This window comes from Canis lupus, chromosome 36 (genome assembly GCF_011100685.1).
Source record: "Canis lupus familiaris isolate Mischka breed German Shepherd chromosome 36, alternate assembly UU_Cfam_GSD_1.0, whole genome shotgun sequence".
Lineage (NCBI taxonomy): Eukaryota > Metazoa > Chordata > Mammalia > Carnivora > Canidae > Canis > Canis lupus.
The window spans coordinates 1,254,733-1,281,793 of NC_049257.1; the positions used below are offsets into that span (position 1 = coordinate 1,254,733).

At 40.5% G+C, this 27,061-nt stretch overlaps 1 protein-coding gene and 1 long non-coding RNA gene across 4 annotated transcripts in view; one reads left to right on the plus strand and one right to left on the minus strand.

The window, feature by feature from the left end:
- GALNT13 (polypeptide N-acetylgalactosaminyltransferase 13) overlaps nucleotides 1-26,809 on the plus strand; it is a 576,595-nt gene extending 549,786 nt beyond the window's left edge. For 2 of the 3 annotated variants that reach the window (XM_038584527.1, XM_038584526.1), the window contains 2 exons: nucleotides 10,384-10,518; nucleotides 18,633-18,997. In XM_038584527.1, the coding sequence (XP_038440455.1) occupies nucleotides 10,384-10,518; nucleotides 18,633-18,818 (321 nt within the window). In that variant the 3' untranslated portion in view covers nucleotides 18,819-18,997. Of the gene's footprint in view, nucleotides 1-10,383; nucleotides 10,519-18,632; nucleotides 18,998-22,865 lie in introns of those variants that run through there. The other variant, XM_038584528.1, reaches the window with a different exon arrangement.
- Nucleotides 17,458-18,495, minus strand: LOC119867808. Its single transcript, XR_005384543.1, has 3 exons — nucleotides 18,358-18,495; nucleotides 18,025-18,141; nucleotides 17,458-17,930 (listed from the first exon to the last, which is right to left on the minus strand). It is a non-coding gene; the product is annotated as an uncharacterized LOC119867808 (long non-coding RNA).
- Nucleotides 26,810-27,061: the final 252 nt, after the last annotated feature.

Sequence of the window (27,061 nt, forward strand, 5' to 3'; positions counted from 1 at the left end):
GAATAAATATTTAAGGAATGATCTCACCAGGGGAAATATAGCAGAGAATACCATCAAGAGAAAAATAATTTGTTATAGAAAATCATTGCAATGAGAACATGGAGAACAGAGTTCAAGGCAGGTTGGAATAGTGGAGGAAACCTTTACAAAAATGTTGGCACCCAATTAAACGTTTGTGTTTTGAATTCAAAGTTTCATGAAGAGCCTATATGGTTCAGAGAATGCCTAAAGCATAACATACCTAAAAGTATTTATTGAATAAGTAGATGGATGAACGATTGAATGAATAAATAAGCAATAGAGACATCGCATGGGAAAAGATATACGACATCATAAGGATCATTCTAATTTTTGTATGTATTTCCTTTTTCCTAATGGGCACTGTAGCAGTTTTCTATCGCTGTAGAGCAAGACACCACAAATTTGGTGTCTTACAAGAACACAAAATTATTATCTCACAGTTCCCTAAGTCTAATTCAGGTCCAATGTAGGTCTCACAGAACTAAAATCAGTGTTGGCCAGAGCTGACACCTCACTGGAGGCTCAGGGTCCCCTTCCAAGCTTCCTGGTTATTGGTGGATTTTAGTCCCTTTTGGTTGGAGAACTGAGCTTCCATCATTTTGCTTTTTGGTGTGTAGCTTTTTTTTCCCGTTGGCTCTCCGCCAGGCGTTGCTCTCAGCAGCAGAAGGGAATACTTCCCCAGTCCCCCTGCTAGGCTGGCCCTCCCAAACAGGCAGTGTGTGTCTTCAAGGCCAGTAGGAAAACCTCTTTACGTTGGCTGATTCTAGGTCTTCTATAACATAAAGTAATTGTGGAGTGACTTTCCTGGCAAGCACAGTCTCACGCACACTCAAGGCGAGAGTGTGTATAAAGCGCAAGTATATAGGGATGGGAATCTTGGGGCCACCTGAGAACTCTACCACAGCCACATAAAAACCGGCATCTGCACAGTCAAGCCTGTCTAGTGGGATATCCAATTGGGCTTAAACTTGCAATTTCTATTCTTTGGTGCTACACTGGTAAAGTATGAGTACCTGGAGCATAATGCTTATATATATCAGAGTTCTTAAAATGTAGACTTCCTTTAAACCCTTCAAGCAGAGTAAAGTATTAAACATACATAGACTGTAACATCAGTGGTGTTTAAAATGGGAAGATTTAACGGTGAACTAGAAGGAATATAGAATAGGAAGGAACAGAAATGTCCCATCTATTATTGTATTAATGAATCCTGCTTACTATAGTACCTTACTCTCTTGCTCAGTAGTTTACAAAGTGAGCTAGAGATCCCAAAGACAAATTGTTTTCATTTTACTTCAAGAAGTGATTCTTGGGCACATATTCTTGTCCTAGAATTGTTTCCATAGTGTTCAGAAACCTATGTTCAGTATTTGTTATTGGGACAGCAAGACTTTAGAAATAAAAGATGAGACCATGTCAGCGAGCGCGGATTACAAGCCTGCATTTTGAGCAGGTAACTAGTCCCGGGGGCAGGGCACGTGGGGGGCGGCTCCGTGACCCGCGCACCCGCTGCTCCTGAGGCCGCAGGGGAGCCGTGTCCTTGCCCCGGGCCCGCCGCCCGGTGACCTGCCGCCCCGCCTGGGCCTGCCGGGGGCGGGGGGCACCCAGACTCCGGGCCGCAGCAGCTGGGTGACCCAGCTGGGTGACCTCGAGGCCCCCGGGGTCACGGGGGGGCCGCTGGGTGACCTCGGAGGCCCCCAAGGTCACGGGGGTCAGCTGGGTGACCTCCGAGGCCCCCGAGGTCACGGGGGTCAGCTGGGTGACCTCCGAGGCCCACGGGGTCATGGGGAGAAGCAGCTGGGTGACCTCCGAGGCCCCCGAGGTCACGGGGGTCACCCGACTCCGGGCCGGAGCAGCGCGGGGGGCCTGGGGGCGCACGTCCGCAGTGTCGGGGCCCAGCAGAGGCTCCGGGCGAGAAGCCAGTGCGGGTGACGGTGAGGCCGCGATGAGGCCGCCCCGCGGAGGTGCCGGCGCCGCCTCAGTGTGGGGGGCAGCGCGTCGCGGCTGCTGGCGCCCCAGGCCCCGGCCGGGAGCTCCGCGCACAGGCCGGACAGACCCACGGCCCCTGCGCACCCCCCCCCACCGTCGGGGGCTCCCCCCCAGGCCTGCTCTCCCCCCCCACCGTCGGGGGCTCCCCTCCAGGCCTGCTCACCCCCCCACCGTCGGGACCCCCAGGCCTGCCCCCCCACCGTCGGGGGCTCCCCCCAGACCTGCTCCCCTCCCGTCGGGCCCCCCAGGCCTGCTCCCCCCCACCGTCGGGGGCTCCCCCCCAGGCCTGCCCCCCGCCGTCGGGGGCTCCTCCCCAGGCCTGCTCGCCCCCCTCCACCGTCGAGAGCTCCTCCCCAGGCCTGCTCCCCCCACACCGTCGGGGGTTCCCCCCCAGGCCTGCTCCCCCCCACCGTCGGGACCCCCAGGCCTGCCCCCCCACCGTCGGGGGCTCCTCCCCAGGCCTGCTCCCCTCCCGTCGGGTCCCCCAGGCCTGCTCCCCCCACCGTCGGGCCCCCCCAGGCCTGCCCCCCACCGTCGGGGGCTCCTCCCCAGGCCTGCTCCCCCCCCCCCCGTCGGGCCCCCCCAGGCCTGGCGCCTCCGGAGAGGACGGCCGAGAAAGCCGGTCGCAGAGCCGAGGGCCTCGGGTTCGCTGTCAAACAATCTTACTACTTCAATACAAGCTCACCTGGGCTGTTCCTACCCAAGGTGGGAGAAGAAAACTGTGCCCTGCGTGCGCGAGCGTCTGAAGATAACTTACCCTTCTGGGTCCCTGTTAACAGACTCCGCAGACTGGCCGCACCTCAAATACCTAAGGGATCCGGGCCCCGAGGCCCAAGGACCCGGCGCGGCCGCAGGAGGCAGCAGGCGGCGGGAGGAGGTGGGGGGGCGGGGCGGGCGGGGCGGCTCTGGCCCGGGCGAGGGAGGCCGGGGGCGGGGGAGGCCCAGGGCAGGAGGCTGGGGGCGGGGAGGCCCGGGGCGGGGGAGGCCGGGGGCGGGGGAGGCCGGGGGCGGGGGAGGCCCAGGGCAGGAGGCCGGGGGCGGGGGAGGCCCAGGGCAGGAGGCTGGGGGCGGGGAGGACCGGGGCGGGGGAGGCCGGGGGAGGCCGGGGGCGGGGGAGGCCCAGGGCAGGAGGCTGGGGGCGGGGAGACCCGGAGCGAGGGAGGCCGGGGGCGGGGGAGGCCCAGGGCAGGAGGCTGGGGGCGGGGAGGCCGGGGGCGGGGGAGGCCCAGGGCAGGAGGCTGGGGGCGGGGAGACCCAGAGCGAGGGAGGCCGGGGGCGGGGGAGGCCCAGGGCAGGAGGCTGGGGGCGGGGAGACCCGGAGCGAGGGAGGCCGGGGGCGGGGGAGGCCCAGGGCAGGAGGCTGGGGGCGGGGAGGCCGGGGGCGGGGGAGGCCCAGGGCAGGAGGCTGGGGGCGGGGAGACCCGGAGCGAGGGAGGCCGGGGGCGGGGGAGGCCCAGGGCAGGAGGCTGGGGGCGGGGAGGCCCGGGGCGGGGAGGCCCTGGCGGGGCTGGCGGAGCCGCGGGATCGGCCTCTCCAGCGCACACCGGGAGCCCCCAGGACGGCCGGGCCACGAACGCGGTGCCAGGTCTACACAACTCACAGCCCGCACAGTAAAGCCGAATCAAATATGCCCATGGACCTTTTAAATACACACGGGCTACACGAGAACGTAGTGTAGACCCATAAGAACCAGGGTGTGTGCTGCGGGGGGTCCCGGGCCGCGCCCCCCCCCCCCGCCCCCGCCGCGCCCCCGCCTGCCCTGCGGCCCCGCCCGACTTGCTTCCCCAGTTTGGGGAGCAGCTGCCTAGGCCGCCCTGAGCAAGATTTGCTTAGGATCTTACAAATTTCGAACTTTTCAAAGGGGTAAAGATAAAAGTTTTAAAAAACTGACTATACAAGATGAGGATTTTCAGCACGGTAGGTAGAGACACGTTCTTTCCTTGTGTGAAACGAAGCACTATGCAAAATATTTTAGTTCATTCTCCCAACGGTCCTTGAAAATTGTTGAGATGCTTTATTTGTATTTGAAAAAATATACAATAAATGACTTTGAACATACTCCCCAAAGTGAAAAATCCAGAACAAATCGCACGCATATGTGAAGTAATGAAAATGCTTACCTTCTCTGAAAAAAATGTTAAGATTGAAAGGAACTGACATTGGAATTGGCTGTCACCTTTCATATGTTAGGAATTGTTCCTAAACTCATTTGAGTACCTCAATTCAGACACAGAAATTAATCTGGTCTCTATAAAGTCTGCAATAAAAGCAGGTATTTTCACCCCATCACAGTAAAAAACCACTCTCTGAAGATATATTCAAATAGAAAAATGATTGTAAAAATGATTGATGCTTTCAGAAAGCAAAATTGGATGTTACGATTTTCAGCCCAGACACCGAGGTATGATAAATGTGAAATCTAAAATCAGACCTCCCTATGCAAAATGTGCAATGTCAATTTAGAAACTGCCTCCATGACTTTTAGACCTTTCAACCACCGTATGGAATAAAAGGAGGGCTACAAATTTTGTAGGGCCGCCGTAACAAACAACCAGAGTGAGGGGCTTAAACAAAGAAGTTTGTTCTCTCTCAATACCTGAGGCTACAAGTCTCAAACCAAGATGTCAGGAGGGCCATATTTCTTCTCAAACCTGTAAGGGACAATCATTTGTTGCTGCTTCTAACTTCTGGTGTTTGCCTGCAAGACCCATGGCGTGTAGATGACGCATGACTCCAATTTCTGCCTCCATCATTGCAGAGGCACTTTTCTCTGTGCACGGCTCCATCTCTGTCTTCTCCTAAGGACACCAGTCATTTCGGATTAAGGGTCCACCCTACCCCAGTATGATCTCATGGTAACTTGCCTAATTACATCTGCAATGACCTTGCTTCCAAGTACATTCAGAGGTGCTTAGAGGGTCAGTATTTATTTATTTATTTATTTATTTATTTATTTATTTATTTACTTATTCATGAGAGAGAGAGAGAGGAACAAACACAGGCAGCGGGAGAAGCAGGCTCTGTGCAGGGAGCCTGATGTGAGACTCAATCCCGGGTCTCCAGGATCAGGCCCTGGGCCGAAGGCAGGCACTAAACCGCTGGGCCACGGGGGCTGCCCGAGGGTCGGCATTTCTTTTGGGGGATGCAATTTAACCCATAACAGGAGGTATCACAAGGTGGAGAAAATTAAGGTTTTCTATAAAAAGACCAGTTGCCCTCCCTCCAGAGAGGAGGGGGTGGGATTCTAGCTTCAAGAACAAACCTTACTGAGAGGAGGACTCAAGGCAGGGGCGGCTTCCTGGGGGTGCAACCCTTGCCAGCAAGCAGGGCCCTACGATCCTGCGTTTTCATTTTCATCCCGTGGAACACCATTCCAAGAGCTTGCTTGCTACATGCTTCCTGCTCTTGGGGAATAGGGCAGGCTGTCGCTTGACCCTCACGTAGGAAAGCTGCCCTGTGATAACTGAATTGTAGTGACTTCATTGCCTGAGTCAGCTTTGCTCCCCAAGTTGGTCAAGTCATAAAAAGTGGCCCGCTTATAAAATATGCATTGTCCTTTTTATTTGCACTACAGTGACAGGTACTTAGCAGCGGGAATCTCTAAAGAACCATGAACATTCTCTGGAGAAGGGGCTTTAAATCTCTGCCATGCCAGAGAACAGGAAGGAGTTATCAAAAGACAATTTAGGTAAGACTCCGATGCCTTTACCACCCTGGGGGAATCCAATTAGCAGCCTGGGGGAATTTGGTGTGTGGGCAAGAGAGATAAGAAAGAAATGAAGCTCCCAAAATGATGAAATAAGAGAAGTCAACCAAGCCCTTTCCCATGGCAGGCTTCCAACCCAAAGCAGGTCCAATTTAGGAAAGAGGAGAAGATTTGGGATTACATTTCATTTAGAATTTCAATTAATAATATTAAACAGATCTTTCTAATTTCTGAACTCAATTCCCAGGGGTCCTGGACAAGTAAGCCCCATAACCTGTAGTTTTCAGGGGATAGGAAAGAGGCATTCTTTCTTTCAGTGTAAGGAATTGGTAGGTGTCAGGGGCTGAATTGTGCTCCTCTGTCCCCACCCCTGGCCCATTCACATGTTGAACTCTTAATCCCAGTATCTCATAATGAGACTACAGTCAGAGATATAAGGTCTTTGAAGATGTGATTGAGATAAAAAGAGATCATTAGGGTGGGCCCTAATTTAATATGGATGTTTTTACATGAAGAAGTGATTAGAACACCGACAGAGGGAAGACAATAGAAGACACAGGGTAAAAATGGTTCCCCTACAAGAAAGAGAGAGAGGTCCACGAAAGAAACCAATAGAATGTATGGCCTCCAGCACTCTGAGGAGATTAATAACCACCCAGTCCATGATGCTTTGTTATGGCAGCCTAGCAAACTAATATGAGATAATAAAAACTGAATTGTTATAGGCATCAAAGTAGTTTTGGAAAAGGCCCTCAAAATGGAACAAAGGACCTAGCACTTCTTCTAAGATAACTAAACTTAAAACAATTGAGCAAATACGGCCTTTTTAGTCATGTTTCTAGTGCTACCTTGACCAACAGACGACAAAGGAAGATGTGTGATGCTGGGTGGCTCATAATTCTATGTGTTACAACATAGGAAGATCAGATGCAAAATAGAATTTCCAAAGCACCATAAATTATTGCATCTGTATGGTTCATGTAAAGAGCTCTACTATGCTCTGCAATACTGTTAAGCTGGTCTGCATAAGAGTAGGGATGTAATTGTACAACATAACAGGGCAAATTCATTTAATATTTATGAGTCATATCACACATGGTTTCTAACGCAGATAGGTACTCAATTAATATTAACTTCCTGTTTATTCGTCTTTAATAATGGTGGAAGGACACTGAGATTGATTATTTTACTCTGCTTCTAGTCACCTTTAAGGTGATGAGACTGACTTAACCAATTGTTATTCGAAACAATCTGGCATTGGAGCAACTGAAAATACATGCTAAATCTAGCATTTGTGTAACTCATTTACAGTTTTAGTAAGAATCAGTTTTTTTTTTTTTTTTAAGATTTTATTTATTTGTTCATGAGAAACAGAGAGAGAGAGGCAGAGACACAAGCAGAGGGAGAAGCAGGCTCCACGCAGGGAGCCCGACATGGGACTTGATCCCGGGTCCCAGGATCACACCCTGGGCCGAAGGCGACGCTAAACCTTTGAGCCACCTGAGCTGCCCCAAGAATCAGTATTGATAACCAACGATAAAGCAATTTGATAACTAGAAAGGGAGGAATAGTGTCCAATTTTTGTTAAAAACATACAATCAGACTTCACAAATGAGGAACTCAATCTTGTAAAGTCATCACCATGTGTGATGCTTAAGCTAATGTGCTTCATATGTGTTCAAGATTGAAAATCTTACCTGTAATCAAGAATAAAGGTTTAAACGACAGCAGGAGAACAGATTGGGCAGATACTCTGCCGGGAACTACACATACCAACTCAGATGGGGGTATTGAGCACCTGCTTCCTCGGGAATCTAAAACAAGATTTGAAGTTGTTCCCAAAGTCGTAAGAAATTCAGCAGGGGTGAATATATATGCTGCAAGAGTCAAGACGGTCTGTCATCGAGTATGAGACCCTCTCCTCAAGACTGTGTGCCTAGAGACCGGCATAGAGAAGCAAGAGCAAAGCCTGCTGGGCTCCTGTCCTAAAATTCTTCAGGAACTGATGTACTATCAAGGCAGGAATCCATATACAAGGCCACATTCTGAGAACACCTCTAAGCCTGGGGTAATGACCCTAAATATCAATTACTGACTGCTGTCTGTGTACCTGGATCTCTACAAAGTACTTTGCCTATAAAATTTTAGTCTATCCCAAAGTGAATTCCATGAACCTGCTGTGGTAGGAGATACAAAAAGACACAAAGATGACAATTATGGGTAAAAAAATGATAGATTCAAAGAGTAAATAATTGAGATCGAGCCTGATAATTTCCAGATAAAATCAAGAAGGACATGTATTTACTGATATACACTGACTTTTTATTGTTGTACAGAATAAAAACCATTTTGGAACACTCCAGCATAAAAACAAGATTCTCAGGTATGAGGAATAAATTAATACTATTAATTATTTGTTAGGATTTGTTAACAAATTAATTAATGCCAGAAAACAACGAAAGAATCATATACAGATTTTATTTAAGGGAAAAATTATTTGTGGACCAAGTATTTTAACATCTGTTAAAATTTTTTTCAAGTGCAAAGGCCAAAGAAAGATAATTTCAGATAATATATATAGGCTCAAAAAATATTCTACAAATATATCTTTCTTTTTTTTTTCAAATATATCTTTCTTAAATATAAATCACTTAAGATAGCTACTGATTGACCATAGAATGAAGTACCATTAGGAATTAAGCAATAAAAATGTGGTTGACTTCTCTCAACAGGTAAAGTTTCCAAACTATCATAAGAGACCAGAGGAGAAATCATTGTTCATGCCATGATTATACTCATCATACAAAATTAATGCCAAATGTGGATGCTTTGGTGTCTCCATTATATTGACATCTGTCTACAACTAAAAGAAAATAATTTCAATGTGGAAAATTATACTTCACATTAAAACAAAAGATAAGAGAAATTTCTTGAAAAATTTCCCTCTTTCAAATTAAGACTTACTACTGGATTCATTTATTTAACTATATATGTTTGTATTAAATTAAATGTTGTATTAATAAATACCATGTTTGGAAAGGATATAGTACTTATATCTGATGGGTGTTTCTTTTATTCTCTTGGTTACTCATAATTTCCATTAAAACTATGAACATTAAAAAGTACTAAAGATAGGAATTTTTTTTTGAATGCCGTACAGGAAATCTATAATATATTGTATATAATGAACTTCATATACTTCTCAAGTTTTTATATTGTTGAGTAGAATGTATAACCTTGGTGAAGAATTTCCTTATCATTGACTGAATTTTCCTCTTACCACTTGTGATTTTCGGGGCAGCCCTGAGTCCGCATACTATAGACGCAAACCTTTCTTTCTTTCTCTTTCTTTCTTTCTTTCTTTCTTTCTTTCTTTCTTTCTTTCTTTCTTTCTTTTCTTTCTTTCTTTCTTTTCTTTCTTTCTTTCTTTTCTTTCTTTCTTTTCTTTCTTTCTTTCCTTTCTTTCTTTCTTTCTTTCTTTCTTTTCTTTCTTTCTTTCTTTTCTTTCTTTTTCTTTCTTTCTTCTTTCTTTTTCTCTTTCAAATATATATATTTTTAATTTATTTATTCATGAGAGACACAGAGAGAGAGAGGCAGAGAAACAAGCAGAGGGAGAAGCAGGCTCCCCATGGGGAGCCCAATGTGGGACTGGATCCCAGACCCCGGGATCACGCCCTGAGCCTAAGGCAGACACTCAACCGCGGAGCCCCCCAGGCGTCCCAAAGGGGGAAACCTTTCAAGACTAACTTGTTCAGCTTACAGACTAGGGCTCCAGAGTTTATAGGGGATTTGTAGAGCTGACTTCCTTTAATTTTATCAGACTGCTTTGGGAACCTAAAAGATCCTCATTACACTCCGTCTTGACATTGTAAGGAAAAAAATACCCACAGAATACTGAGCCATGCTTATCAGAGCCAACAGGAGAAAATAATTTGTATAATTATTAACAACTCTCATGACCCTTAAATAATCAATGCTATACATAAATTATTCACACCAGGAGTTTAAAAAGTAGAGATTATTATAGTATCGGTTTAAAATAGCTAGCAATGAATCTACAATCCACCTTATCATTTCTTGGATAGTTTTAGAAGAATTGTAGCCAAGCTCAGCTATAACCATATGAGAAATTTAAGTGTAGGGCCTACCTTTCTTTAATGAGGCCTCTAGAGAAGCTAATTCTACAGCCTTTGGAAACACACTGACAATATTTAATAAAATTTACATGAAATTCTTATGGAAAGAAAGATTTAAATGTCTTAATGAAAAACATTATCCTCTCTATAGAATCGGGGAATTGGTCATTCGGTGGTGAGAACAGGGACTGCCCTCTGCGGGGTCCCATACAGTTAACAAACTTTATTTTACTGACTCTGTTGTGAGATATATAAGGCAAGTACAGTGCAGGAAATATGGTGCCAGCAAATAATATGTGTTTAATAATTTAGTTTGTTAAATTGGGACTTCACAAAAACCCTATAAAACAGATAACACTGTCTCTGTTTTGCAGTTGAGGAAAAGGACTCAGAGAAGTAAACTAGCTTTCTCAAGATCACACAGCAGAGACCATTTGGAAACACAAGTTGATATGAATGCTTCCACAGAGAAATCTATACTGGGACTTCTTTGCTTTTAAGGAGATTATTTGTTGAATTTTCTATTTTCAGGTATTTTCTTACACCGCTGACAAAGAAATCCGAACTGACGACTTGTGCTTGGATGTGTCTAGACTCAGTGGACCTGTAATCATGTTAAAATGCCACCACATGAGAGGAAATCAGTTATGGGAATATGATGCTGAGGTATAGTCTTTTCCTTAATTTACTTATTATTTAAAGCTTAAACTCAGTTATATATTTCAAGTGCACTTAAATCCTAAGCTATTTTTTCTGCACTGGAAGAACTGTATTTTCAAGCATACAGGCTTCTAACTGATAGCGTTAGAATGGTATAGTATAGGTTTTGTCAAATGAGTTCATTAGCATAAAAAATGAATAAGAAAAATAAGGTCATTTTTAAGTGCTTAAAACATGTTAGCACGTTTACATGCTTAACATAAGGAGCCAGCTGTGCCTAACTGACAGGTATGTATGAAGATGCACACTATAGGACGATATCAACAATATTTCCATTTTTCAAATTCCAAATTTTACACTGTTATAATCTAATATTAATGCTTCTCAATTTAAGGGAAAGAAGAAATAAGCTGGTAAGATTAGCATGAATGCTCTTTATAATAGAAAAATACTTTGCAAAATTCATTAATAAGGCACATAATCAGGTAAGGGGTGTTTTCTCAATATAGCACATCTTTCTGATAGAAGAGAGGGAGAGAAAACAATAAAATTACTGTTGGGGATTTATAGTCAGGCAGTGTGTAAAAATCAGATCAGCCATCAGATGGAGCTAATAAAAAAGAAATATTTTCTTTTCCATAAGGAAGTTGCCTTGAAACAGCTTCATTTCTTTCAGTTCCCTTGGCTTAGCAAAATGAATTGGGTCATCTGTGTTACATTTTCCACATTATTAAATTGCTGGTGACTTATTTCAGATAAGAAACTACTCTTGCAAGATAAATAATGCGCTAGAGCCAAATGAGTTTCACAAATGCAGTGATCCACCTAAGTCTAACATTTTTAAGACCGATCTACGGAGTTGTTGATATTATTGATACTGCAACAGGTCTTCTTTTTAAAAACTTTTTGAATGTCATTTCAATTTGCACGATGTAGCTTTTTAGCAGGACAACTTACTGAATTTTTATGTGATTTGAAACTGATTATGTAGGGGTAAAATTATGTGCCCCTAAAATTTATATAAGATAGCCAAGCTCTTTGAACATAAAACACTCTTCTTCTGGGACATAATGAAGGGCAAACATCCTAAATCTTTCACGTAATACACCCGTGTGCTCTATTCAGACTCTTCCCTCTCCAATACCTCATTCACCTTCGTTTGACCCCCACGTTTTTCTCTTGAGCTCTCATCATCACCACCTTTCCTATTAAGGCTGCAGAAGATATTTCCTTCAATAATACATGGGGGTAAACCTGGAACCTTGGCTTCCTCCCTCTTCCAAGAGGAAAAATACAGATAAATGTACAGATAAAGGAGAAATTCTGCACGTTGTATTTTTTTAAGAAATTTTTTTGTTGTTGCTGTTGCTCCTTAATTTTCATCAGGAGCCCAGGATTTTATTGGGCTTGCACTAAAAATAAAGAAATCTAGCATATGTTTCTACGGAAAGGGGAATGAGTATATATACTTTTATAAGATGAAGAGGGTTGCATTTCAGAATACTACTTTTAACCTTCAAACTTTAATTTTGGAGCAGATAATGGCTGCTATAGTCATAACTCAGATTCTTTAATTTCTGAAATAACTATATTGTTGGCATGTAGCTATATTTCGTTGATGTTTTAATCAGCCAGTAGAGAGATTGTTGAATACTAAGGGATTTTGAAAGAAAAGAGAAAAAAACAGGTTGCTTCATGTAGGAATTAAAAATGGTTTTTGTAAATTTACTATTTTGGATAACTAGTAGTTATCTACTGTAGGATATTTCCAGCATTCTGATATTTTGTATCATGGAAACTTTGTTTCTAAAACACACACCAAAAAGCTCATAATATACCAAAAAAGTCGAGAAATGGTTCTCAAATAAACAGTCTGATCATTGTAATGATTACATAACACAGCTTACTTTACTCTCCTATATGTTTATGTTTTCAAAATTAAATTGTGATGTTCAACTTGTCTACATTTAACATTTTAAATTATAGTGTAGATTTTTTTTGCCAAATATATGAATGTCTAAATCATGATGTGGAGAAGTCACAAAAGAATAAGTGTAGGAATAATGAATTGCCTTTTTGGAAATTTCAGCTGTGAAATAAGATTTTATTTGTGAAAAAGTCAGAAAGAAAGAGACTTTTTTTTTTTTTTTTTTTTTTTTTTAATTAAAGAAATTGAAATACAGTACTTGGAGTCACTTTAGTCTACGAATAGTCCCAAACCCAGGCCACCCAAAGTATGATTCTGGGAATAGTAACAACACCTGGGAACTTTTTAGAAATTAGGAATCTGAGATCCCTACCAAACACACTATTTGGGAATCTGCATTTTGAGAAATTCCCGGGTCATTTACATACATATTAAAGTTTGAGACAGATAGGTCTAGACAGTGGCCAAACATCTACTTATCTTCCTTAGTCTTTTTTATACACTGTTGGAATTGTTGCAAAGTCAGGAAAAAGCATAAATACGCTTTGGAAAATGGCAGGCCTCCAGGAGAGACAGGGGAAGGATAGGGAGCAGAAGGGTGAGGGGTGCTGAGATGGGAGAGAGGAGTCCCTGCCAAGGAGCACTGGTCTTCTGGCGTCTGACCCGTGGGAAGTAGAAAGTGCTGCTTGCTACTTCTTTAATTTGATTCTTTAGCTACTGCTGTCAAAGGCAGAATTATTTTTCTTTGAGAAACCTCGGAGGTGGTTGCTATCAAAGCAGAATAAAACTTGGTGGAGTTCACGAATTACAAGAGTTAAAACTTTTCTTAAAGTCCTGTTGTTTCAGCCTTTATCAGGAGGAGAGTAGGCCCAAGATCACACCACCCGGGCGGGGACGAGAGTTCAGTTCTAATAACACACTCAAAGACAGCTAGTCATCAGCTCAATTGGGAACCTCGCAATGTGAACGGATCAAATATTTCACACTTTATCACCCACAGTACTTTTTTTCTCCTTTTAAGATTTTATTTATTTATCCATGAGAGACACACAGAGAGAGGCAGAGACCCAGGCAGAGGGAGAAGCGGACTCCCTGCGGGGAGCCGGACATGGGACTCAATCCCGGGACCCCGGGGTCACACCCTGGGCTGAGGGCCGGTGCTAAACCACTGAGCCACCCAGGCGTCCCAGTACTTTCAGGTTTAGAAAAGCAAGTCGTAATTAGGAGCAGAATTACTAGAATATCCAGAGGAGAAAAACTGAAACAGTATCATAAAGCCTCAAAATATAGAGTCTATCAAGTTTGTTTGCTTCTTAGGTGAGCAGTGGGGAGAAAGAGGAGGGAGTAAAAGTTCTTGAGTGTCTATGCTTTCATCTGTTTTCTCAAGCAATTCTAACAATAGCCCTATAAGATAATATTATTATTTGTGCTCTCCCCATTAGTAATTGTAAGCTTAGAGTGTTAGATAGCTCCTCTCGGTTTAGACCCCAGGTTTCTGGCACTGAGTCCAGCCATCTTTCTACTACACTGCATGGCCTCTTGAGGTCACTGAAACACTAGAAACAATTAGGTACTTTGAGTGATGCTGCTCTTTTTTTTTTTTTTTAATTTTTATTTATTTATCATAGTCACAGAGAGAGAGAGAGGCAGAGACACAGGCAGAGGGAGAAGCAGGCTCCATGAACCGGGAGCCCGATGTGGGATTCGATCCCGGGTCTCCAGGATCGCGCCCTGGGCCAAAGGCAGGCGCCAAACCGCTGCGCCACCCAGGGATCCCGAGTGATGCTGCTCTGATAAGCTAAATGTATATACTATTTTAAATGAAAGGAATTATTTAATATTATCATTTATTTGTGCTACCAAATTTTATTCACGAAGAATTTCTCCTTTCCTTAATAATGGGGAAGATGTTCTGCAACAAACATTGTCTATTTAGATGAAGTCTTGAAACTACTTTGTCAGTATGGTCTAATTGCTTACAAACTTTACACATATTCCTAAACAATTAATATCTAACTGCTTCTCCTTTTATTTGAAGGAAACTAAGCAGAGGCTTAGTAAATACATGTCTTGGGCCTACTTTGATTTGAAATGTAGAAGTTCCTACTTTCTTAGCTAAGTGTTTTTCAACACAGCCATGAATTTAATTTGGTGCTATTTTACAGCTGGCTAAACGTGTTTGACTTGGGGGCAACTGAGCATCATAAGCAAAACTACAAGATCCTTACCTTGTCTAGAATCTCTTAAATAAATTACCTCAACACTTTGGTGCTATGAAAACCATTGCCATAGAATTATAACAAAGAAGAAAAAAAAAGGGAACCCTAGATTTTATCTCACTGAAATATTTTAAAGAGTATTTTTACAAAGTTCTGTCGTCCATCCGTTCTATTTTATTCAGATTTTCTTATATTCTATTTGAACATTGCAGTTGTGTCCCAATCCATCTGAAATTTACATTTTTCGACAATAAGTACACATAATCACATTTTTTGAACGTCCAAGCAGCTATATACAGCGTAAGAATCTAATTTTAGAACAGAACACTTACGCTCAACAAACACTATGCAACAAAGAAAAAACATGGGAGCAAAATATGAGGCTAAAAATAAGTCTTGCTTTTCATGTGACTGAGCAAGTTGACTGAGAAAATGAATTCAATATCCATCTGTATCAAATGTTTCCCAGAGTCACAAGATAAGGGATTTTTTTCAGGAGGCAAAATATGTCAGATTGATATTTACTGAAATCACAGAAGCTTGAGTTTAGACTTTACTTAATACCTCCTTTTTTTATTTACCTTCATCAGAAAGCAGGTAAATGGCAATATAATTTCAAGGTAAGTAGTAATCTATAGTGGCAACCCGCCCTTTCCCCGTGTAGCACTCCTAGTAAAGAGTGGCTCAATTTACCTTTAGAAGGCTGTGTGTATCTTACTAGTATTACCTGTCTGTATTCCCACTGACCCATAGCTGTGGTTTCTTATGTAGACTCAACTAGTGAATAGGAATTTCAATAGTAGAGTATTATCATTTTAGTTTTTGTGTCTTAAACATTTACACTTAGTCTTTAGAATACTCATATTCTGTTCTAAAGAAACACAGTTCACCTTATCAGGACATCATAGTTATCATTTTAAATAACAACTTTGTTATATTAATTGTTTTGAATTATGATTTTGTACTTCATCAATAGGGGAAATCTTACTACCTTAGCTATTAAATATCTGTAACGGTCTATTTTTTCTTATTTTGTTTATCATTATATGTAATAATTAGTTGATTTTCCTTTTAAACTTTTTAACTCTTCCAACTAAACTTCATCTTAGTATGACATCTTTTAAACTGAGGCCTGTATAGTTGATTCTTTAATTGACCATGCAGTCACTACTATTTGTTCATTAAATTATCAAGTTTTCCACTTAGTGCTTTTTAATAAAAAGGTAGAAAAGTATGACTTGATTTTACAATTTGAAAGTCTTACTTTGTCATTTACTTTGTTTTTGTAGTCTGATTTCAATAGTAATTGCCTCTTCAAAAGGACAGATTTAGGGATACTCCATGACACATTTTGTCTCAAATAGCAAACCATATAGATATGTTTAAAGATGGGAATTATTAATCATTTTCTTGCACATCTTAAAATAATATGGCTAAAATTCTGTCATGAAATACTAGTGCTTCATACCTCAGAGGAGAAAAATTGAGTACTGTTGTAAACAAAAACCAGTACTAGCTTAGGGTTCATATTACCCTGTTTTCAGTCAATATTTTAAATGAAGCAAAGGAAAAGATACTTGGCAGTATGCTTCATGTCAGCTGGTATGTCACATTACTTTCAAAACTGAGTTAACATGACAGTCTTCCAAAGTTGTGAGAGCCATTTGCACAAGTATGGTAAGGGCTGGTATGCTTAAAAAAGAATATTTAAAAGAAAAAAAGAATGTACACCCAGTATAAACATATGCAAGGCCTTGAATAATCCGCACAGGAGAAATATTTAAATTAACTTTTTTTTTCATTTTCTTGGCTTTTTATAATTATCAAAAATACATACATAAAAATCATTTCATCTGTATTCTTTTATCTATTTCTTTCCTTATCCTATGTCAAGAAATGTTTTTAATTGGACATATAACACTGGTGTAGGTATAGTAAAACTCATATGCATACAGTATCCTGGCATATAATAAGCACAAGAAATGTTAGGTGGTACTGCTATTATTACAAAATAATTATTATAGAATTTTTAAAACTTTTCTAGTATGTTTTAAAATGTTCATACCTTTTGACCTTGTGATTTCACTTCTAAGAATCATTTCTAAATAAATGATTATAGATGTGGCGAGAGATGTTCGGAGATGTTTGTTAGAGCATTATTTCTAATAGCTCCAAATTGGAAAAATATACTTTCCGCAAATGGAAAAGTGAAATGACTTTTGGCAAATCTACATTGTAGAAACTGTGTATTTCTTATGTTTTTAGATTATTTTGATGATAAGAAAGATGATAAGACTGATAAGAAAACCCACGATAAAGTGGAAGCATGTTTAATTGGATGGCTACCATTAATAAATTTGCATAATATAAGCACAAAAATAACTGGAAAACACATAAAATATTAATATTCTTTTCTAGACAGACTACTCAGACAAATAAGTAAATAAACTTCTTTTTCAAGCAAATGGAAATACTAAATGTTTTTGTGGGTTTTTTAAAATGAAAAATACCTTTTTTCTCAATGGGATTATTTGAGATTTCTAATTTTCCTTCTGGTTTAGTGCCTTTTCAAAAGTACCAGGAGTGAAATTCTTTGAATTTTTTTCATGGTCATTCATGTGATATTATTTTAGGGGGAAATATTACAAATGTATTATTATGGAAAAAAAATATACTGTATTTATGTTCTGTAGTTATATTTTCTGAGCATAAGAAAAATCATGTTTTGTTTCATTTTAAATCAAGGGCAACTTTAGAAGTCATCTTTCTTTTTAATAACAGATTAAATTCACAGTCATTGGCACTGGGGTCTTTGATGTTAACATGACATTTACCAAGAAAAATTTGTTATAAAAAGAAACATCACTGAAGGTAGAGGATTATCAAGCTTAGGAATTTTAAACAGGAAATTTTAGACAGGAAATTCACGTAGGGTTAAAAAAACAAAACTAGCCTCCTTAACAAATCGAACTATGTAGTGAACATAGTCATTTCATAAATAAAATGTATTATATATGCTGTCATCTTTTGTATTTTTATAAACCATTCATCTACCGTTTTACTGTAGAAATTAAGTCTTTGAAATGGGAAATCCAACTATTTGTGGCCAGTAAGCTGCTGAAGGGATGTAGTCTAATTTTATCAGAATTTATTTTCTGCATTGGCTGATCAACTATGTATTTCAGTCAAAACTGAAAAAGTGAACCCTGTGGGCAGGCAGGCACTGGGCTTGACGATGTATGCAGGTCCTGGCCTTCCTGGAGCTCATGTTCCTGACCAGGAAATGTATAAAAAAACAAGAAACAAATTAATTACAAATTGTGCTGAGGAGAAGTAAGTCAAATTAAGAGCATAAGGGGAGCTGACCTTTCTCTTTTTCTGCTCTTCATTGACTTTATCATTGACATTTAGATGAAAGTGGCAGTGCCCACGTGCAACTCTTTTAGCACAGGTTAGCCATGTGGAAACAATCCGAGTACCACCCTGTACAAAGTAAAGCAAAGAGTTAAATTAAAGCTAAATTATTCCCTAGGTTTTCCCCTGGCTCCCACTCAAATTTAGGGCAAAGGAATAAAGATGCCAAAAACCATAATTGAAAACTCTCTGGATATTCAACGGTTTTGAATATCTCCTCCTCACAAAATAACCCACTGAGCACCCAACAACATTTTAGCACTAGAATGAGCCCTGAGAATATACCTCTTCCGTCCAAAATAACCTTTTGCTCAAAGTGTTTCACCGTTTGATCTCAGGCTTTTCCCCAGCTTCCCGTCTCAGCTTCATTTACCCCTACTTCATGCAGTTGATACTAAAGCCACCTAAAAGGATGTGGCTCAGAGTTCCATGGATGCAATTATTGTGACGTGTGCTTTCCATCCTCATCCAGTAGAAATTGTACGTTGCCGAGTATGATTGATTGATTACTGCCTTTGTACTTGATTTTGTCATTATTCATTATTTTCTTTGTCAAACAGACCCACACTCTTCTTCACATAATCACCCAATCCTGTCTCTCAGTAAGCAAAGTGGCTGATGGCTCCCAGCAGCCCACTGTGGAAACATGTAATGATAGCCCTTTGCAAAAATGGCTACTAAGAAACTATACAAGAATGGAAGTGTTTAGAACTATTTTCAAGAATCCTACTGATTATGTTCTCTAATAAGTTTTGGAAGTTTGTGTTGTATTGAATTTATTTTACTATTCTTGTTATGTTCTGTTACTGAAATCTAGAAACTTCTTTAAAATGTACTTAAGAAAAATCTTTATGTGCTATTTCTCCATGGAGTTATTCTTCTTTTACTTCTTAGCTGCTTATTAATTTAGAGGCTGACTATATTAAGTAGTGTTTGGTCTATTATTAATTAGTAAGTATTTTCCAGTTTTGACTTTATTTCAAATATTTATATATGCATAAATATAATTAATGGAATACATTATGACATATTAGCTCTTTTTTTAGGCTAACTATAGCCATGTTTATATAACAGTAGATTTTGCATTAGAACTGAAACAAATTAGTTAAAAGGAAAACTAACATAGCCAAAAAAATGGATTGTTTTCGGAATATTAAAATTAGTTAATTTTCTTCATTTCTATTCAGATACTTCTGTTGTGTGAAGATTTAGGATAGCTTTTCTAGAATTTATTATTTTAAACCCTGAAGCTTTAAGCAAATGTATTTTTGAAGACTAAGATGTAATTTTCAATAACTTTATAAATTATATCTAAGTATTTCTTTGTGGTTGGCTCAGTGATATAATAATAAAAGCTTTTTAAAAATTCTCTCTCTTATCACTTGTGTGATTTGTGAATATCTCCTCAGTGAGCAATAAAATGAATCATTTTTCAGTTCCTGTCAAAAACCTGTTATGGAATTTTTATAAAGAGCGCAATAAGAATATATCCTAACTCTTGATCTTGAGGGGATTATTAGCCTGTAAATAAAGGCCATTCCATTGTGCAATACCTCCCTATGACAGCACGCGGGAAGTTAGGGCATTATTCGGGTTCAAATGAACCAGTTAAAGGTTAGTAGAAGACACCGTTGAGCTGGGAATGGGCATGACCAGGCTGAATGGAGGTACGAGAGGGGTGGAGAGAAGGGGCATTGGTTTCGTTAAACCTACGTTTGAGAGGAGTTAGAAAGCTGGGAGAGTCTGGACATGTTGACCAGGGAACTCGTGCACAAGGCAATTTACACAGATTATCTTAGTCCATTTTCAAAGCACAGCTGGTAGTGGGACGCCCAACAAGGGGTCTTCTTAGACTTAACTAGACATTTCGTCTCACAAGTTTGTTTTTTCTTAATAATAATAAATTTATTTGTATTGGTGTTCAATTTGCCAACATACAGAATAACACCCAGTGCTCATCCCGTCAAGTGCCCCCCTCAGTGCCCTGTCACCCAGTCACCCTCACCTCCGCCCTCCTCCCCTTCCACCACCCCTAGTCCGTTTCCCAGAGTTAGGAGTCTTCATGTTCTGTCTCCCTTTCTGATATTTCCCACCCATTTCTTCTCCCTTCCCTTCTATTCCCTTTCACTATTGTTTCTATTCCCCAAATGAATGAGACCGTGTAATGTTTGTCCTTCTCCGACTGACTTCCTTCACTCAGCATCATACCCTCCAGCTCCATCCACGTCCAAGCACATGGTGGGTATTTGTGGTCTCTAATGGCTGAGGAACATCCCACTGTATCCATAGACCACAGCTTCTCTATCCATCATCTGTCGATGGACACCGAGGCTCCTTCCCCAGTGTGGCTACTGCGGACATCGCTGCTAGAAACATCGGGGCGCAGGTGTCCCGGCGTTTCCCTGCGTCTGGATCTGGGTTCGTCTCCCAAGTTTACTTACAGATTCCTGGGACAGAAAGCGCAGGTGCTGCTCTGGGCAGACCTCCCAGGAGTGGGCGCAGCCCGGGGGAGCCAGCTCCGTGGAACCGCGGCCTGTGCCAAATGACAGGGTGGCCCCCCGGGAGGGCCGTGCTTCGCTTTCCTGGCAGGTGCTCAGGATGAGGTGATCAGATGCAGGTGCACCTAACCCTCCGGAGGTTACTTTTGCCAGAAGCCGTGTTGCCTAGAAACGTGTCAGGTTGCTAAAGGATCGCAGGTACACAGTTGACTAAAGTTGACTTTTTTAAGCAGAAAAGGGCATTTTTGAATACCCATAAGTATAATTAAGCATTTTCTGACAAAGAATCCGATTCCTCAGAATGGTTGGGTAGCTCGCCCGGATCTTCACCGCTCGGAAGGGGAGAGCAGGAATTCACCTTAGGTCTAGGTGACCCTAAAATGTCTGGCTTTCTAGGCACTACATTAGGAAGGAGAGGTTTTTTGGTGAGTTGTTTGTTACCTTTTGGATGGTGGCTTTGGACTATTGATGAATTCCTTCAAAGAAAAAACTTTTTACAAAAAAAAAAAAATACTAATCTTTTACAAACGATTATTGTTTGTGTACTTGACAACCTATACTCAATCTGATCCTTAAAGTCACATACATTTAAAAAAAAAAAAAGGTCTACTAGAAGCAAGCAAGGGTAAATGGCTTTTTTTGAAAGAGGACATATATATACACACAGAACCTCAAGTATGTAACAAAAATAAAGAATGTTTTGTTAATTTTTACTAAAACTTTCTAGAAAAAAATTTTTAGTTTTGTATCTTTTTTTTCAAGTTGGTTACTGGTTCATAAGGCAACAGCACTATTTCTGGCACCATAAGCATAAATCAACCATCTTCTTGCCTATCTTTGGCCTTTGGCCATTTCATCCTCTCTCTCTCTCTCTCACTCCCTCTCTCTTTGGTATAAATAGCTTTATTTTGTGTTTCGAAAGAACAACAAAGGTCTCAATCTTGAAATCCCCTTCACATCCAAAAACCTTGAACTTTTAATTTCCTGCTCGTTGACTATGAAGCATCCCACCACAAGCCTATTTATTCTCCGTTCAGGATTTCCTCAGGGCGGTGCAGCCCAATGTATGCAGTCCTAATGCAAACAAATGACAATTGTCCAGGCAATGTTTCTCCACCATTTTTATGGCATGCCCCCCATCGCATTTTTAAATCCAATGTGATATCAAAAGCCGCCTCCCACAAAAACAGTTTGTCTGCCTTTAATTTAGGTATTGGCAACAAAAGTATATAGTGCACTTTCTTTTTGAGATATACCTGCAAATCACCTCCCATACATTCAAACACTTTTCTTCTGGTTGGCAGTTGTGCATATAAAATAATTCTAGGACACCTGGATGGCTCAGGGGTTGAGCATCTGCCTTCAGCTTCCGCCTGCTTCTCCCTCTGCCTGTGTCTCTGCCTGTGTCTCTGCCTCTCTCTGTGTCTCTCATGACTAAATAAATACAATCTTTTAAAAAAAATTCTAGGCATTGCCTGTGAAACTGAGCAGAAATATATATAATTTGTGTGCATAAATTAACATGTATAAAACATGTGGACTTAAAATGTTTATCTGAATTTGGTACTGAGAGTGTGCTTATTAATGAATATCATTATTATGCCGAAAGTAAGATACATATATGATATTTTAAAACACATGACCATAACATCTTTTTTATATTTGATATTTTATATTTGATATAAAATATATTTTATATATTTGATATTGATATTTTTAAAGATGCTTAAAAGTGAAAATCAAAATATGATAATCATACTATCAAGTAACAGGTCTTTGTTGCTATGATAATCATTTGTCTACACTGAATATCTCATAGACACAGATACTATGGCGTGTTTAGTATTTTGAAATGGGAACATCTCTAGCGGTTTTGTTCATTTGGGTCACAGCTGTGACATCTCTTTGCATGTTTACCAAATGGTTACTGAATTAACACATGCCTAAGAAAACTAAGCTTTTGTGAAAGCATGTTAATATTTGCAGCCCTCAAGTGAACTCAGAGCTCACAAATGGGCTTTTTACAAAGGAGCCTGAATTCTTGGCAATGCATGAGGAATGTCAGCCAATTTCTTTAACCATCTGCAGATAAAGGTGCATTAGAAATTGATGAAATCCTAACAGTGAAACTTGTATAATAATTAAGAGCCTCTTGCACTATTCGTTTTACAAACATATCCCTGTGTTTATACTAAAAAAATTATAAAGGATTTTTTTAAAAAGAGACTTAATCTGATGAACTAGCGAAGTTAAATATGAAAATAGGTTGCACTGATTATTGGTTATCTTTTACAGAGACTCACCTTGAGACATGTTAACAGTAACCAATGCCTCGATGAACCTTCTGAAGAAGACAAAATGGTGCCTACCATGCAGGACTGTAGTGGAAGCAGATCCCAACAGTGGCTGCTAAGGAACATGACCTTGGGGGCGTGAAGATCGTTTCCCCAAAGCCATGAAAGTGTCTACACTTTTGTTTTTCCATTATCTCAATTAGGGAAAGATATTAACTTTGATGAATTGAAAGTTTTAAAATCCTTTTAGTATTCTAAAATACAGTTGTTTATAATTCATTTTTAGGAATGTTTGCTTATTTCCCTACTAAAATTTGTATCTGATCAAAAGAAGCACATACAATATATAAATAACAGCAAACTGTTATCAAACACCAGAAGAACTTGAAAAATAAATTGTGTTTGCTTTAAAAAAAAATAACCTCTATTGCCCTCATCTCATAAGATCAGTCAGGGGCTTATTTTAATTTTTTTCTTGTCATAGTGATTGATAGAGAGACAATGTAAATGCCTTATGAAATATTTTAATTATGATATATCATCAAATGTTTGAAAAACTCACTCTGTTTCTAATGGACCTTCATGGAAACATGTTGAATTTCTATGTTAATAACAAGGCCACATGTTGAATTATTTCTAAGCAGTGAATTCATTGTACAAGATAGGTTTCAATTTTGTAGAGAAAAATTAAATTGGATATTGACTTCTCAAAGGGTCTATATAAAAGCATCACAGAGTAAATGGAGGAGAGTTTGAAAGTTCAACTTCAAGTACATGAAATCAGAGGAAACTAGGTAGGCATTGAGGGGAGCAAGATAAAACTACACTGAAAAAAAATAAATCATTTTAAAAGATACTGTTTTGGTTGCAATCACTCCTAACATAGGTTGAGCATAACAATCATCATGGTCCCAGAGTTGCTAATGGAAACTCAATTCTTAACCATGGACCCATATGGACTTTCTTCTCTTCACTCTAGAGAGTGACTTTGTCTCTTATGCTGTACAGAATTGTAGGTGAAGCGTAGAAGATTGGCCATAATTTTTAATTATTTTGCATTCGAAGATTCTAGTTGGACCACTATTACCATTTTAATTTTATGTTTTAAAAAATAATGCACTACTATCAGAATTTCACTGCCATGCAATAGTATCTAAAGTTTTCACTGGGGGAATGAGCTCTATACACATCCATTAAACTTTTAATTAAACTGCTTAAAATCATTTGCCATAAACTATAGTTTGAGGGAGACAATAATAGACAGCTTCACATGTTCTTTTTCCATCTTAAAACCCTTTGTGTTCAAAATACATGAGCAGAAGATGTGAAAAGGAAGGAAAATTTATCTGAGATTTGTGCTAGTAAGTTTTAGGATCTGACACCATTTAAAATGCCCCTAAAGTTGCTCAACATATGTGACTCATTCATTATAAGTGCACTAGGCTACGGAAAGAAATTTAGGGGGAAATGGAAGAAGCATCCTCTGGAGCAGAAGATACTACATCTTTGGCCCTCATCTTTTCTTAAAAATCTCTGAGAGAAAGTTTTCATCAGTATGGCTACACACAAACTCTTTTTTTTTTTGTCTCTCTGCCTCTGTTTCTGTCTGTTTCTGTCACACACACACACACACACAGTTTTATAATGAAAGGGACGACACTTCCTGAAGGTCACTAAAATGTAACATGATTTCCCCAGCTAGCATTCCTTCCTCTATTGGCTGTATATTGGTACAACTCTAAAGAAGATTGCTACAGCCTGAAGCATTTCAGGTTTACTCTTTCAAGTGTACACACCCCTCACCTCAAGTTGTCTGGGATTCTTGGAATCTCCTAAAATTTTAAACAAAAGTTAGAATGTTGGGGCATATTGTTTTGAGAAACGAATCTGTAGCTTCCAGCAAACTTCACAGGAAGCTATGATGCCCAAGGACCAGTGAACCACTGCCTTAAATTGATAGTGGCCTCACAAGACAACGAGGCTTGACTTAACAATCACATTTTCCATTTTGCTCTCTTGTCTTCCTAGTCATGACTAAACTACAGTAAAATGTCCCTGCACAGCATTCTTTCTTAAACTTGAAAAGCCCCAACACTCAAGAACTCTTTTATACTATCTGTTCCACTTATTGTGATTTTGTCAAAGAAAATGCTTACGTTATCTACAAAATGGTCAATGACAAATTTTTAAAATTATAGCTGCTCTGTGCAAACTGAATTTGACACATTTTCAGCAGCATTTTCTATATTTGAAAGTCCATTACTGTCAAAGCAACAATATAGGAAAAATTAAAACTGTGTAAGTTTCATGCCAGAGAAGATTTCAAAGAACCCTCAGATGGTTTAAACACATTGTATTAGAGTGTTTAATAAACAACCCCCCCCCAAAAAAAGGCATAAAATATAAAACACCAAAACCCAAAAAACAATGAATCACATCCAATTTAAGCAAAAATACCTCTTGTGTTCAGTAGAGAACGTTAAACATATCGATTGGATTCACAAGCCACTCATCTTACGTGTGGAGCTAGACTAACAAATATTTCAAATGATATCAAACGTCCCTCCCTGATGTTTTCCCCACAGCAGTTGAGGCCAGGTCCATCTTTCCAGATGTTGAGATCAAAAACCTCAATTCACTTTTGATTCCTCTGTTTTTCTTTCAACTTTCATCTAATCCATCAGCAAATTCCCTTGATTCTACATCTGAAACATAACCAGAAACCAGCAACTTCCCACCGCACCCACTGGGTGCCACCGCCTCTAACTCTTGAAACTGCAACACGCTTATGATTGGGGTCCCTGATTTCTCCACCCTTGCCTCCAACAGTCTTTAGGTGACAACAGCCTCCAGAGACCGCCCTGTGTCTCTAGCCTGGTCCCCACAGGGCCTCAAGGCCTGTGAGCGCGGCCTCGCTCCTGGGGCCCGTGGGCACCAGGCCACACTCGCAGAGCCAGCCAGCCTCCCTCCCCAGCGCCACCCCTTGCTTGCCCCCCTCTGGCTTCCAGGCAGTTTCTTCTTGTCTTGCTCCCCCTGCCCAGACTTCCCTCACCTCACTTGCCTTAGCTTCTGTCCAGTATGTGTCCTGGGGAAGGGAACCCTTCTCCCTCCAGCCTTGCCCATCACCTGTAGGTGGCCTGTCACCCTCCACCGGTGAGGCCTCTCCAGCGCTCTCATCACACCCCCTAGAACGAAAGCCCCATAAAGGCCAGGCTTTGCCAGTTTTATTCACTGTGGTATCCCCAGCATCTAATTTAGTTCTGGGCACAAAGTAAGTATTCTTTAAATATTTCTTGAATTAATGAACTGAAAAATGTGTGTTAAAGTTGCTAAGTGCTACTGTATATCTTTTTTTTTTTTGCACAGCATTTTAAATTTTAAAATCTAGTAATATATTTAGACAAGATTTGCATAACTTTGTCTCCAAATGATGATTTTCTTCCTAATATTCTTTACATTAAATTATGGACTATATGGACTATATTTTGTGGTAAAATAGCCTGCCTTATGGAAGTGAAATACGACATTTTATAAACATGCTGCTATATTATGTAAGTTGCTTAATTAGGACAAAATTTTTATTTTTTGGTTGTATTCAATGCCTACCTGAAGGAGCGAGATTTTCACTGTTAGGATGGGGATGTATCGTCTTCTTAAAAATCATATGTATTTTCGTGGTTTCATAGGAGCTACTACTAATTTGTTTTCTAAGTGCAAGCCTATGAACAGAACACAAGCATAGTAACTGAGCGGAATTTGCAGATGACCCTAGCTTCTTCATTTACAGCCAAGAAGACTGACGTCCAGATCTGTAATACGGCTTGCCTGGGGATAAGAGAACTATAAGCAGTGTTGCCAGGACGCCTCATTGTTAATATAACCTAATATTGTCTTCAATTAAAAAGTATTCAAAAATAAAGTAAAAGGGTACAATAATGAGAAAAATGTCTTCATCAAACATTTTGTGATAAATACATTGATTCTTTAGAGATATGTCTCTTCCCACTACCTCTCATATTTAAATGATTAGTCCTACCAAATAATACCACAGGAGATAAAGATCTGTAGCAAAAAAAGAAATTAACAGGAAACAGCGAGATTACAGAACATCTTGGAATTATTGGGTAAAACAGGTTTCAGGAAAGCAAAGCCTCTTAAGCAGTAACTAACGGAGCATTCCCTCCCCTTGCTTCTATT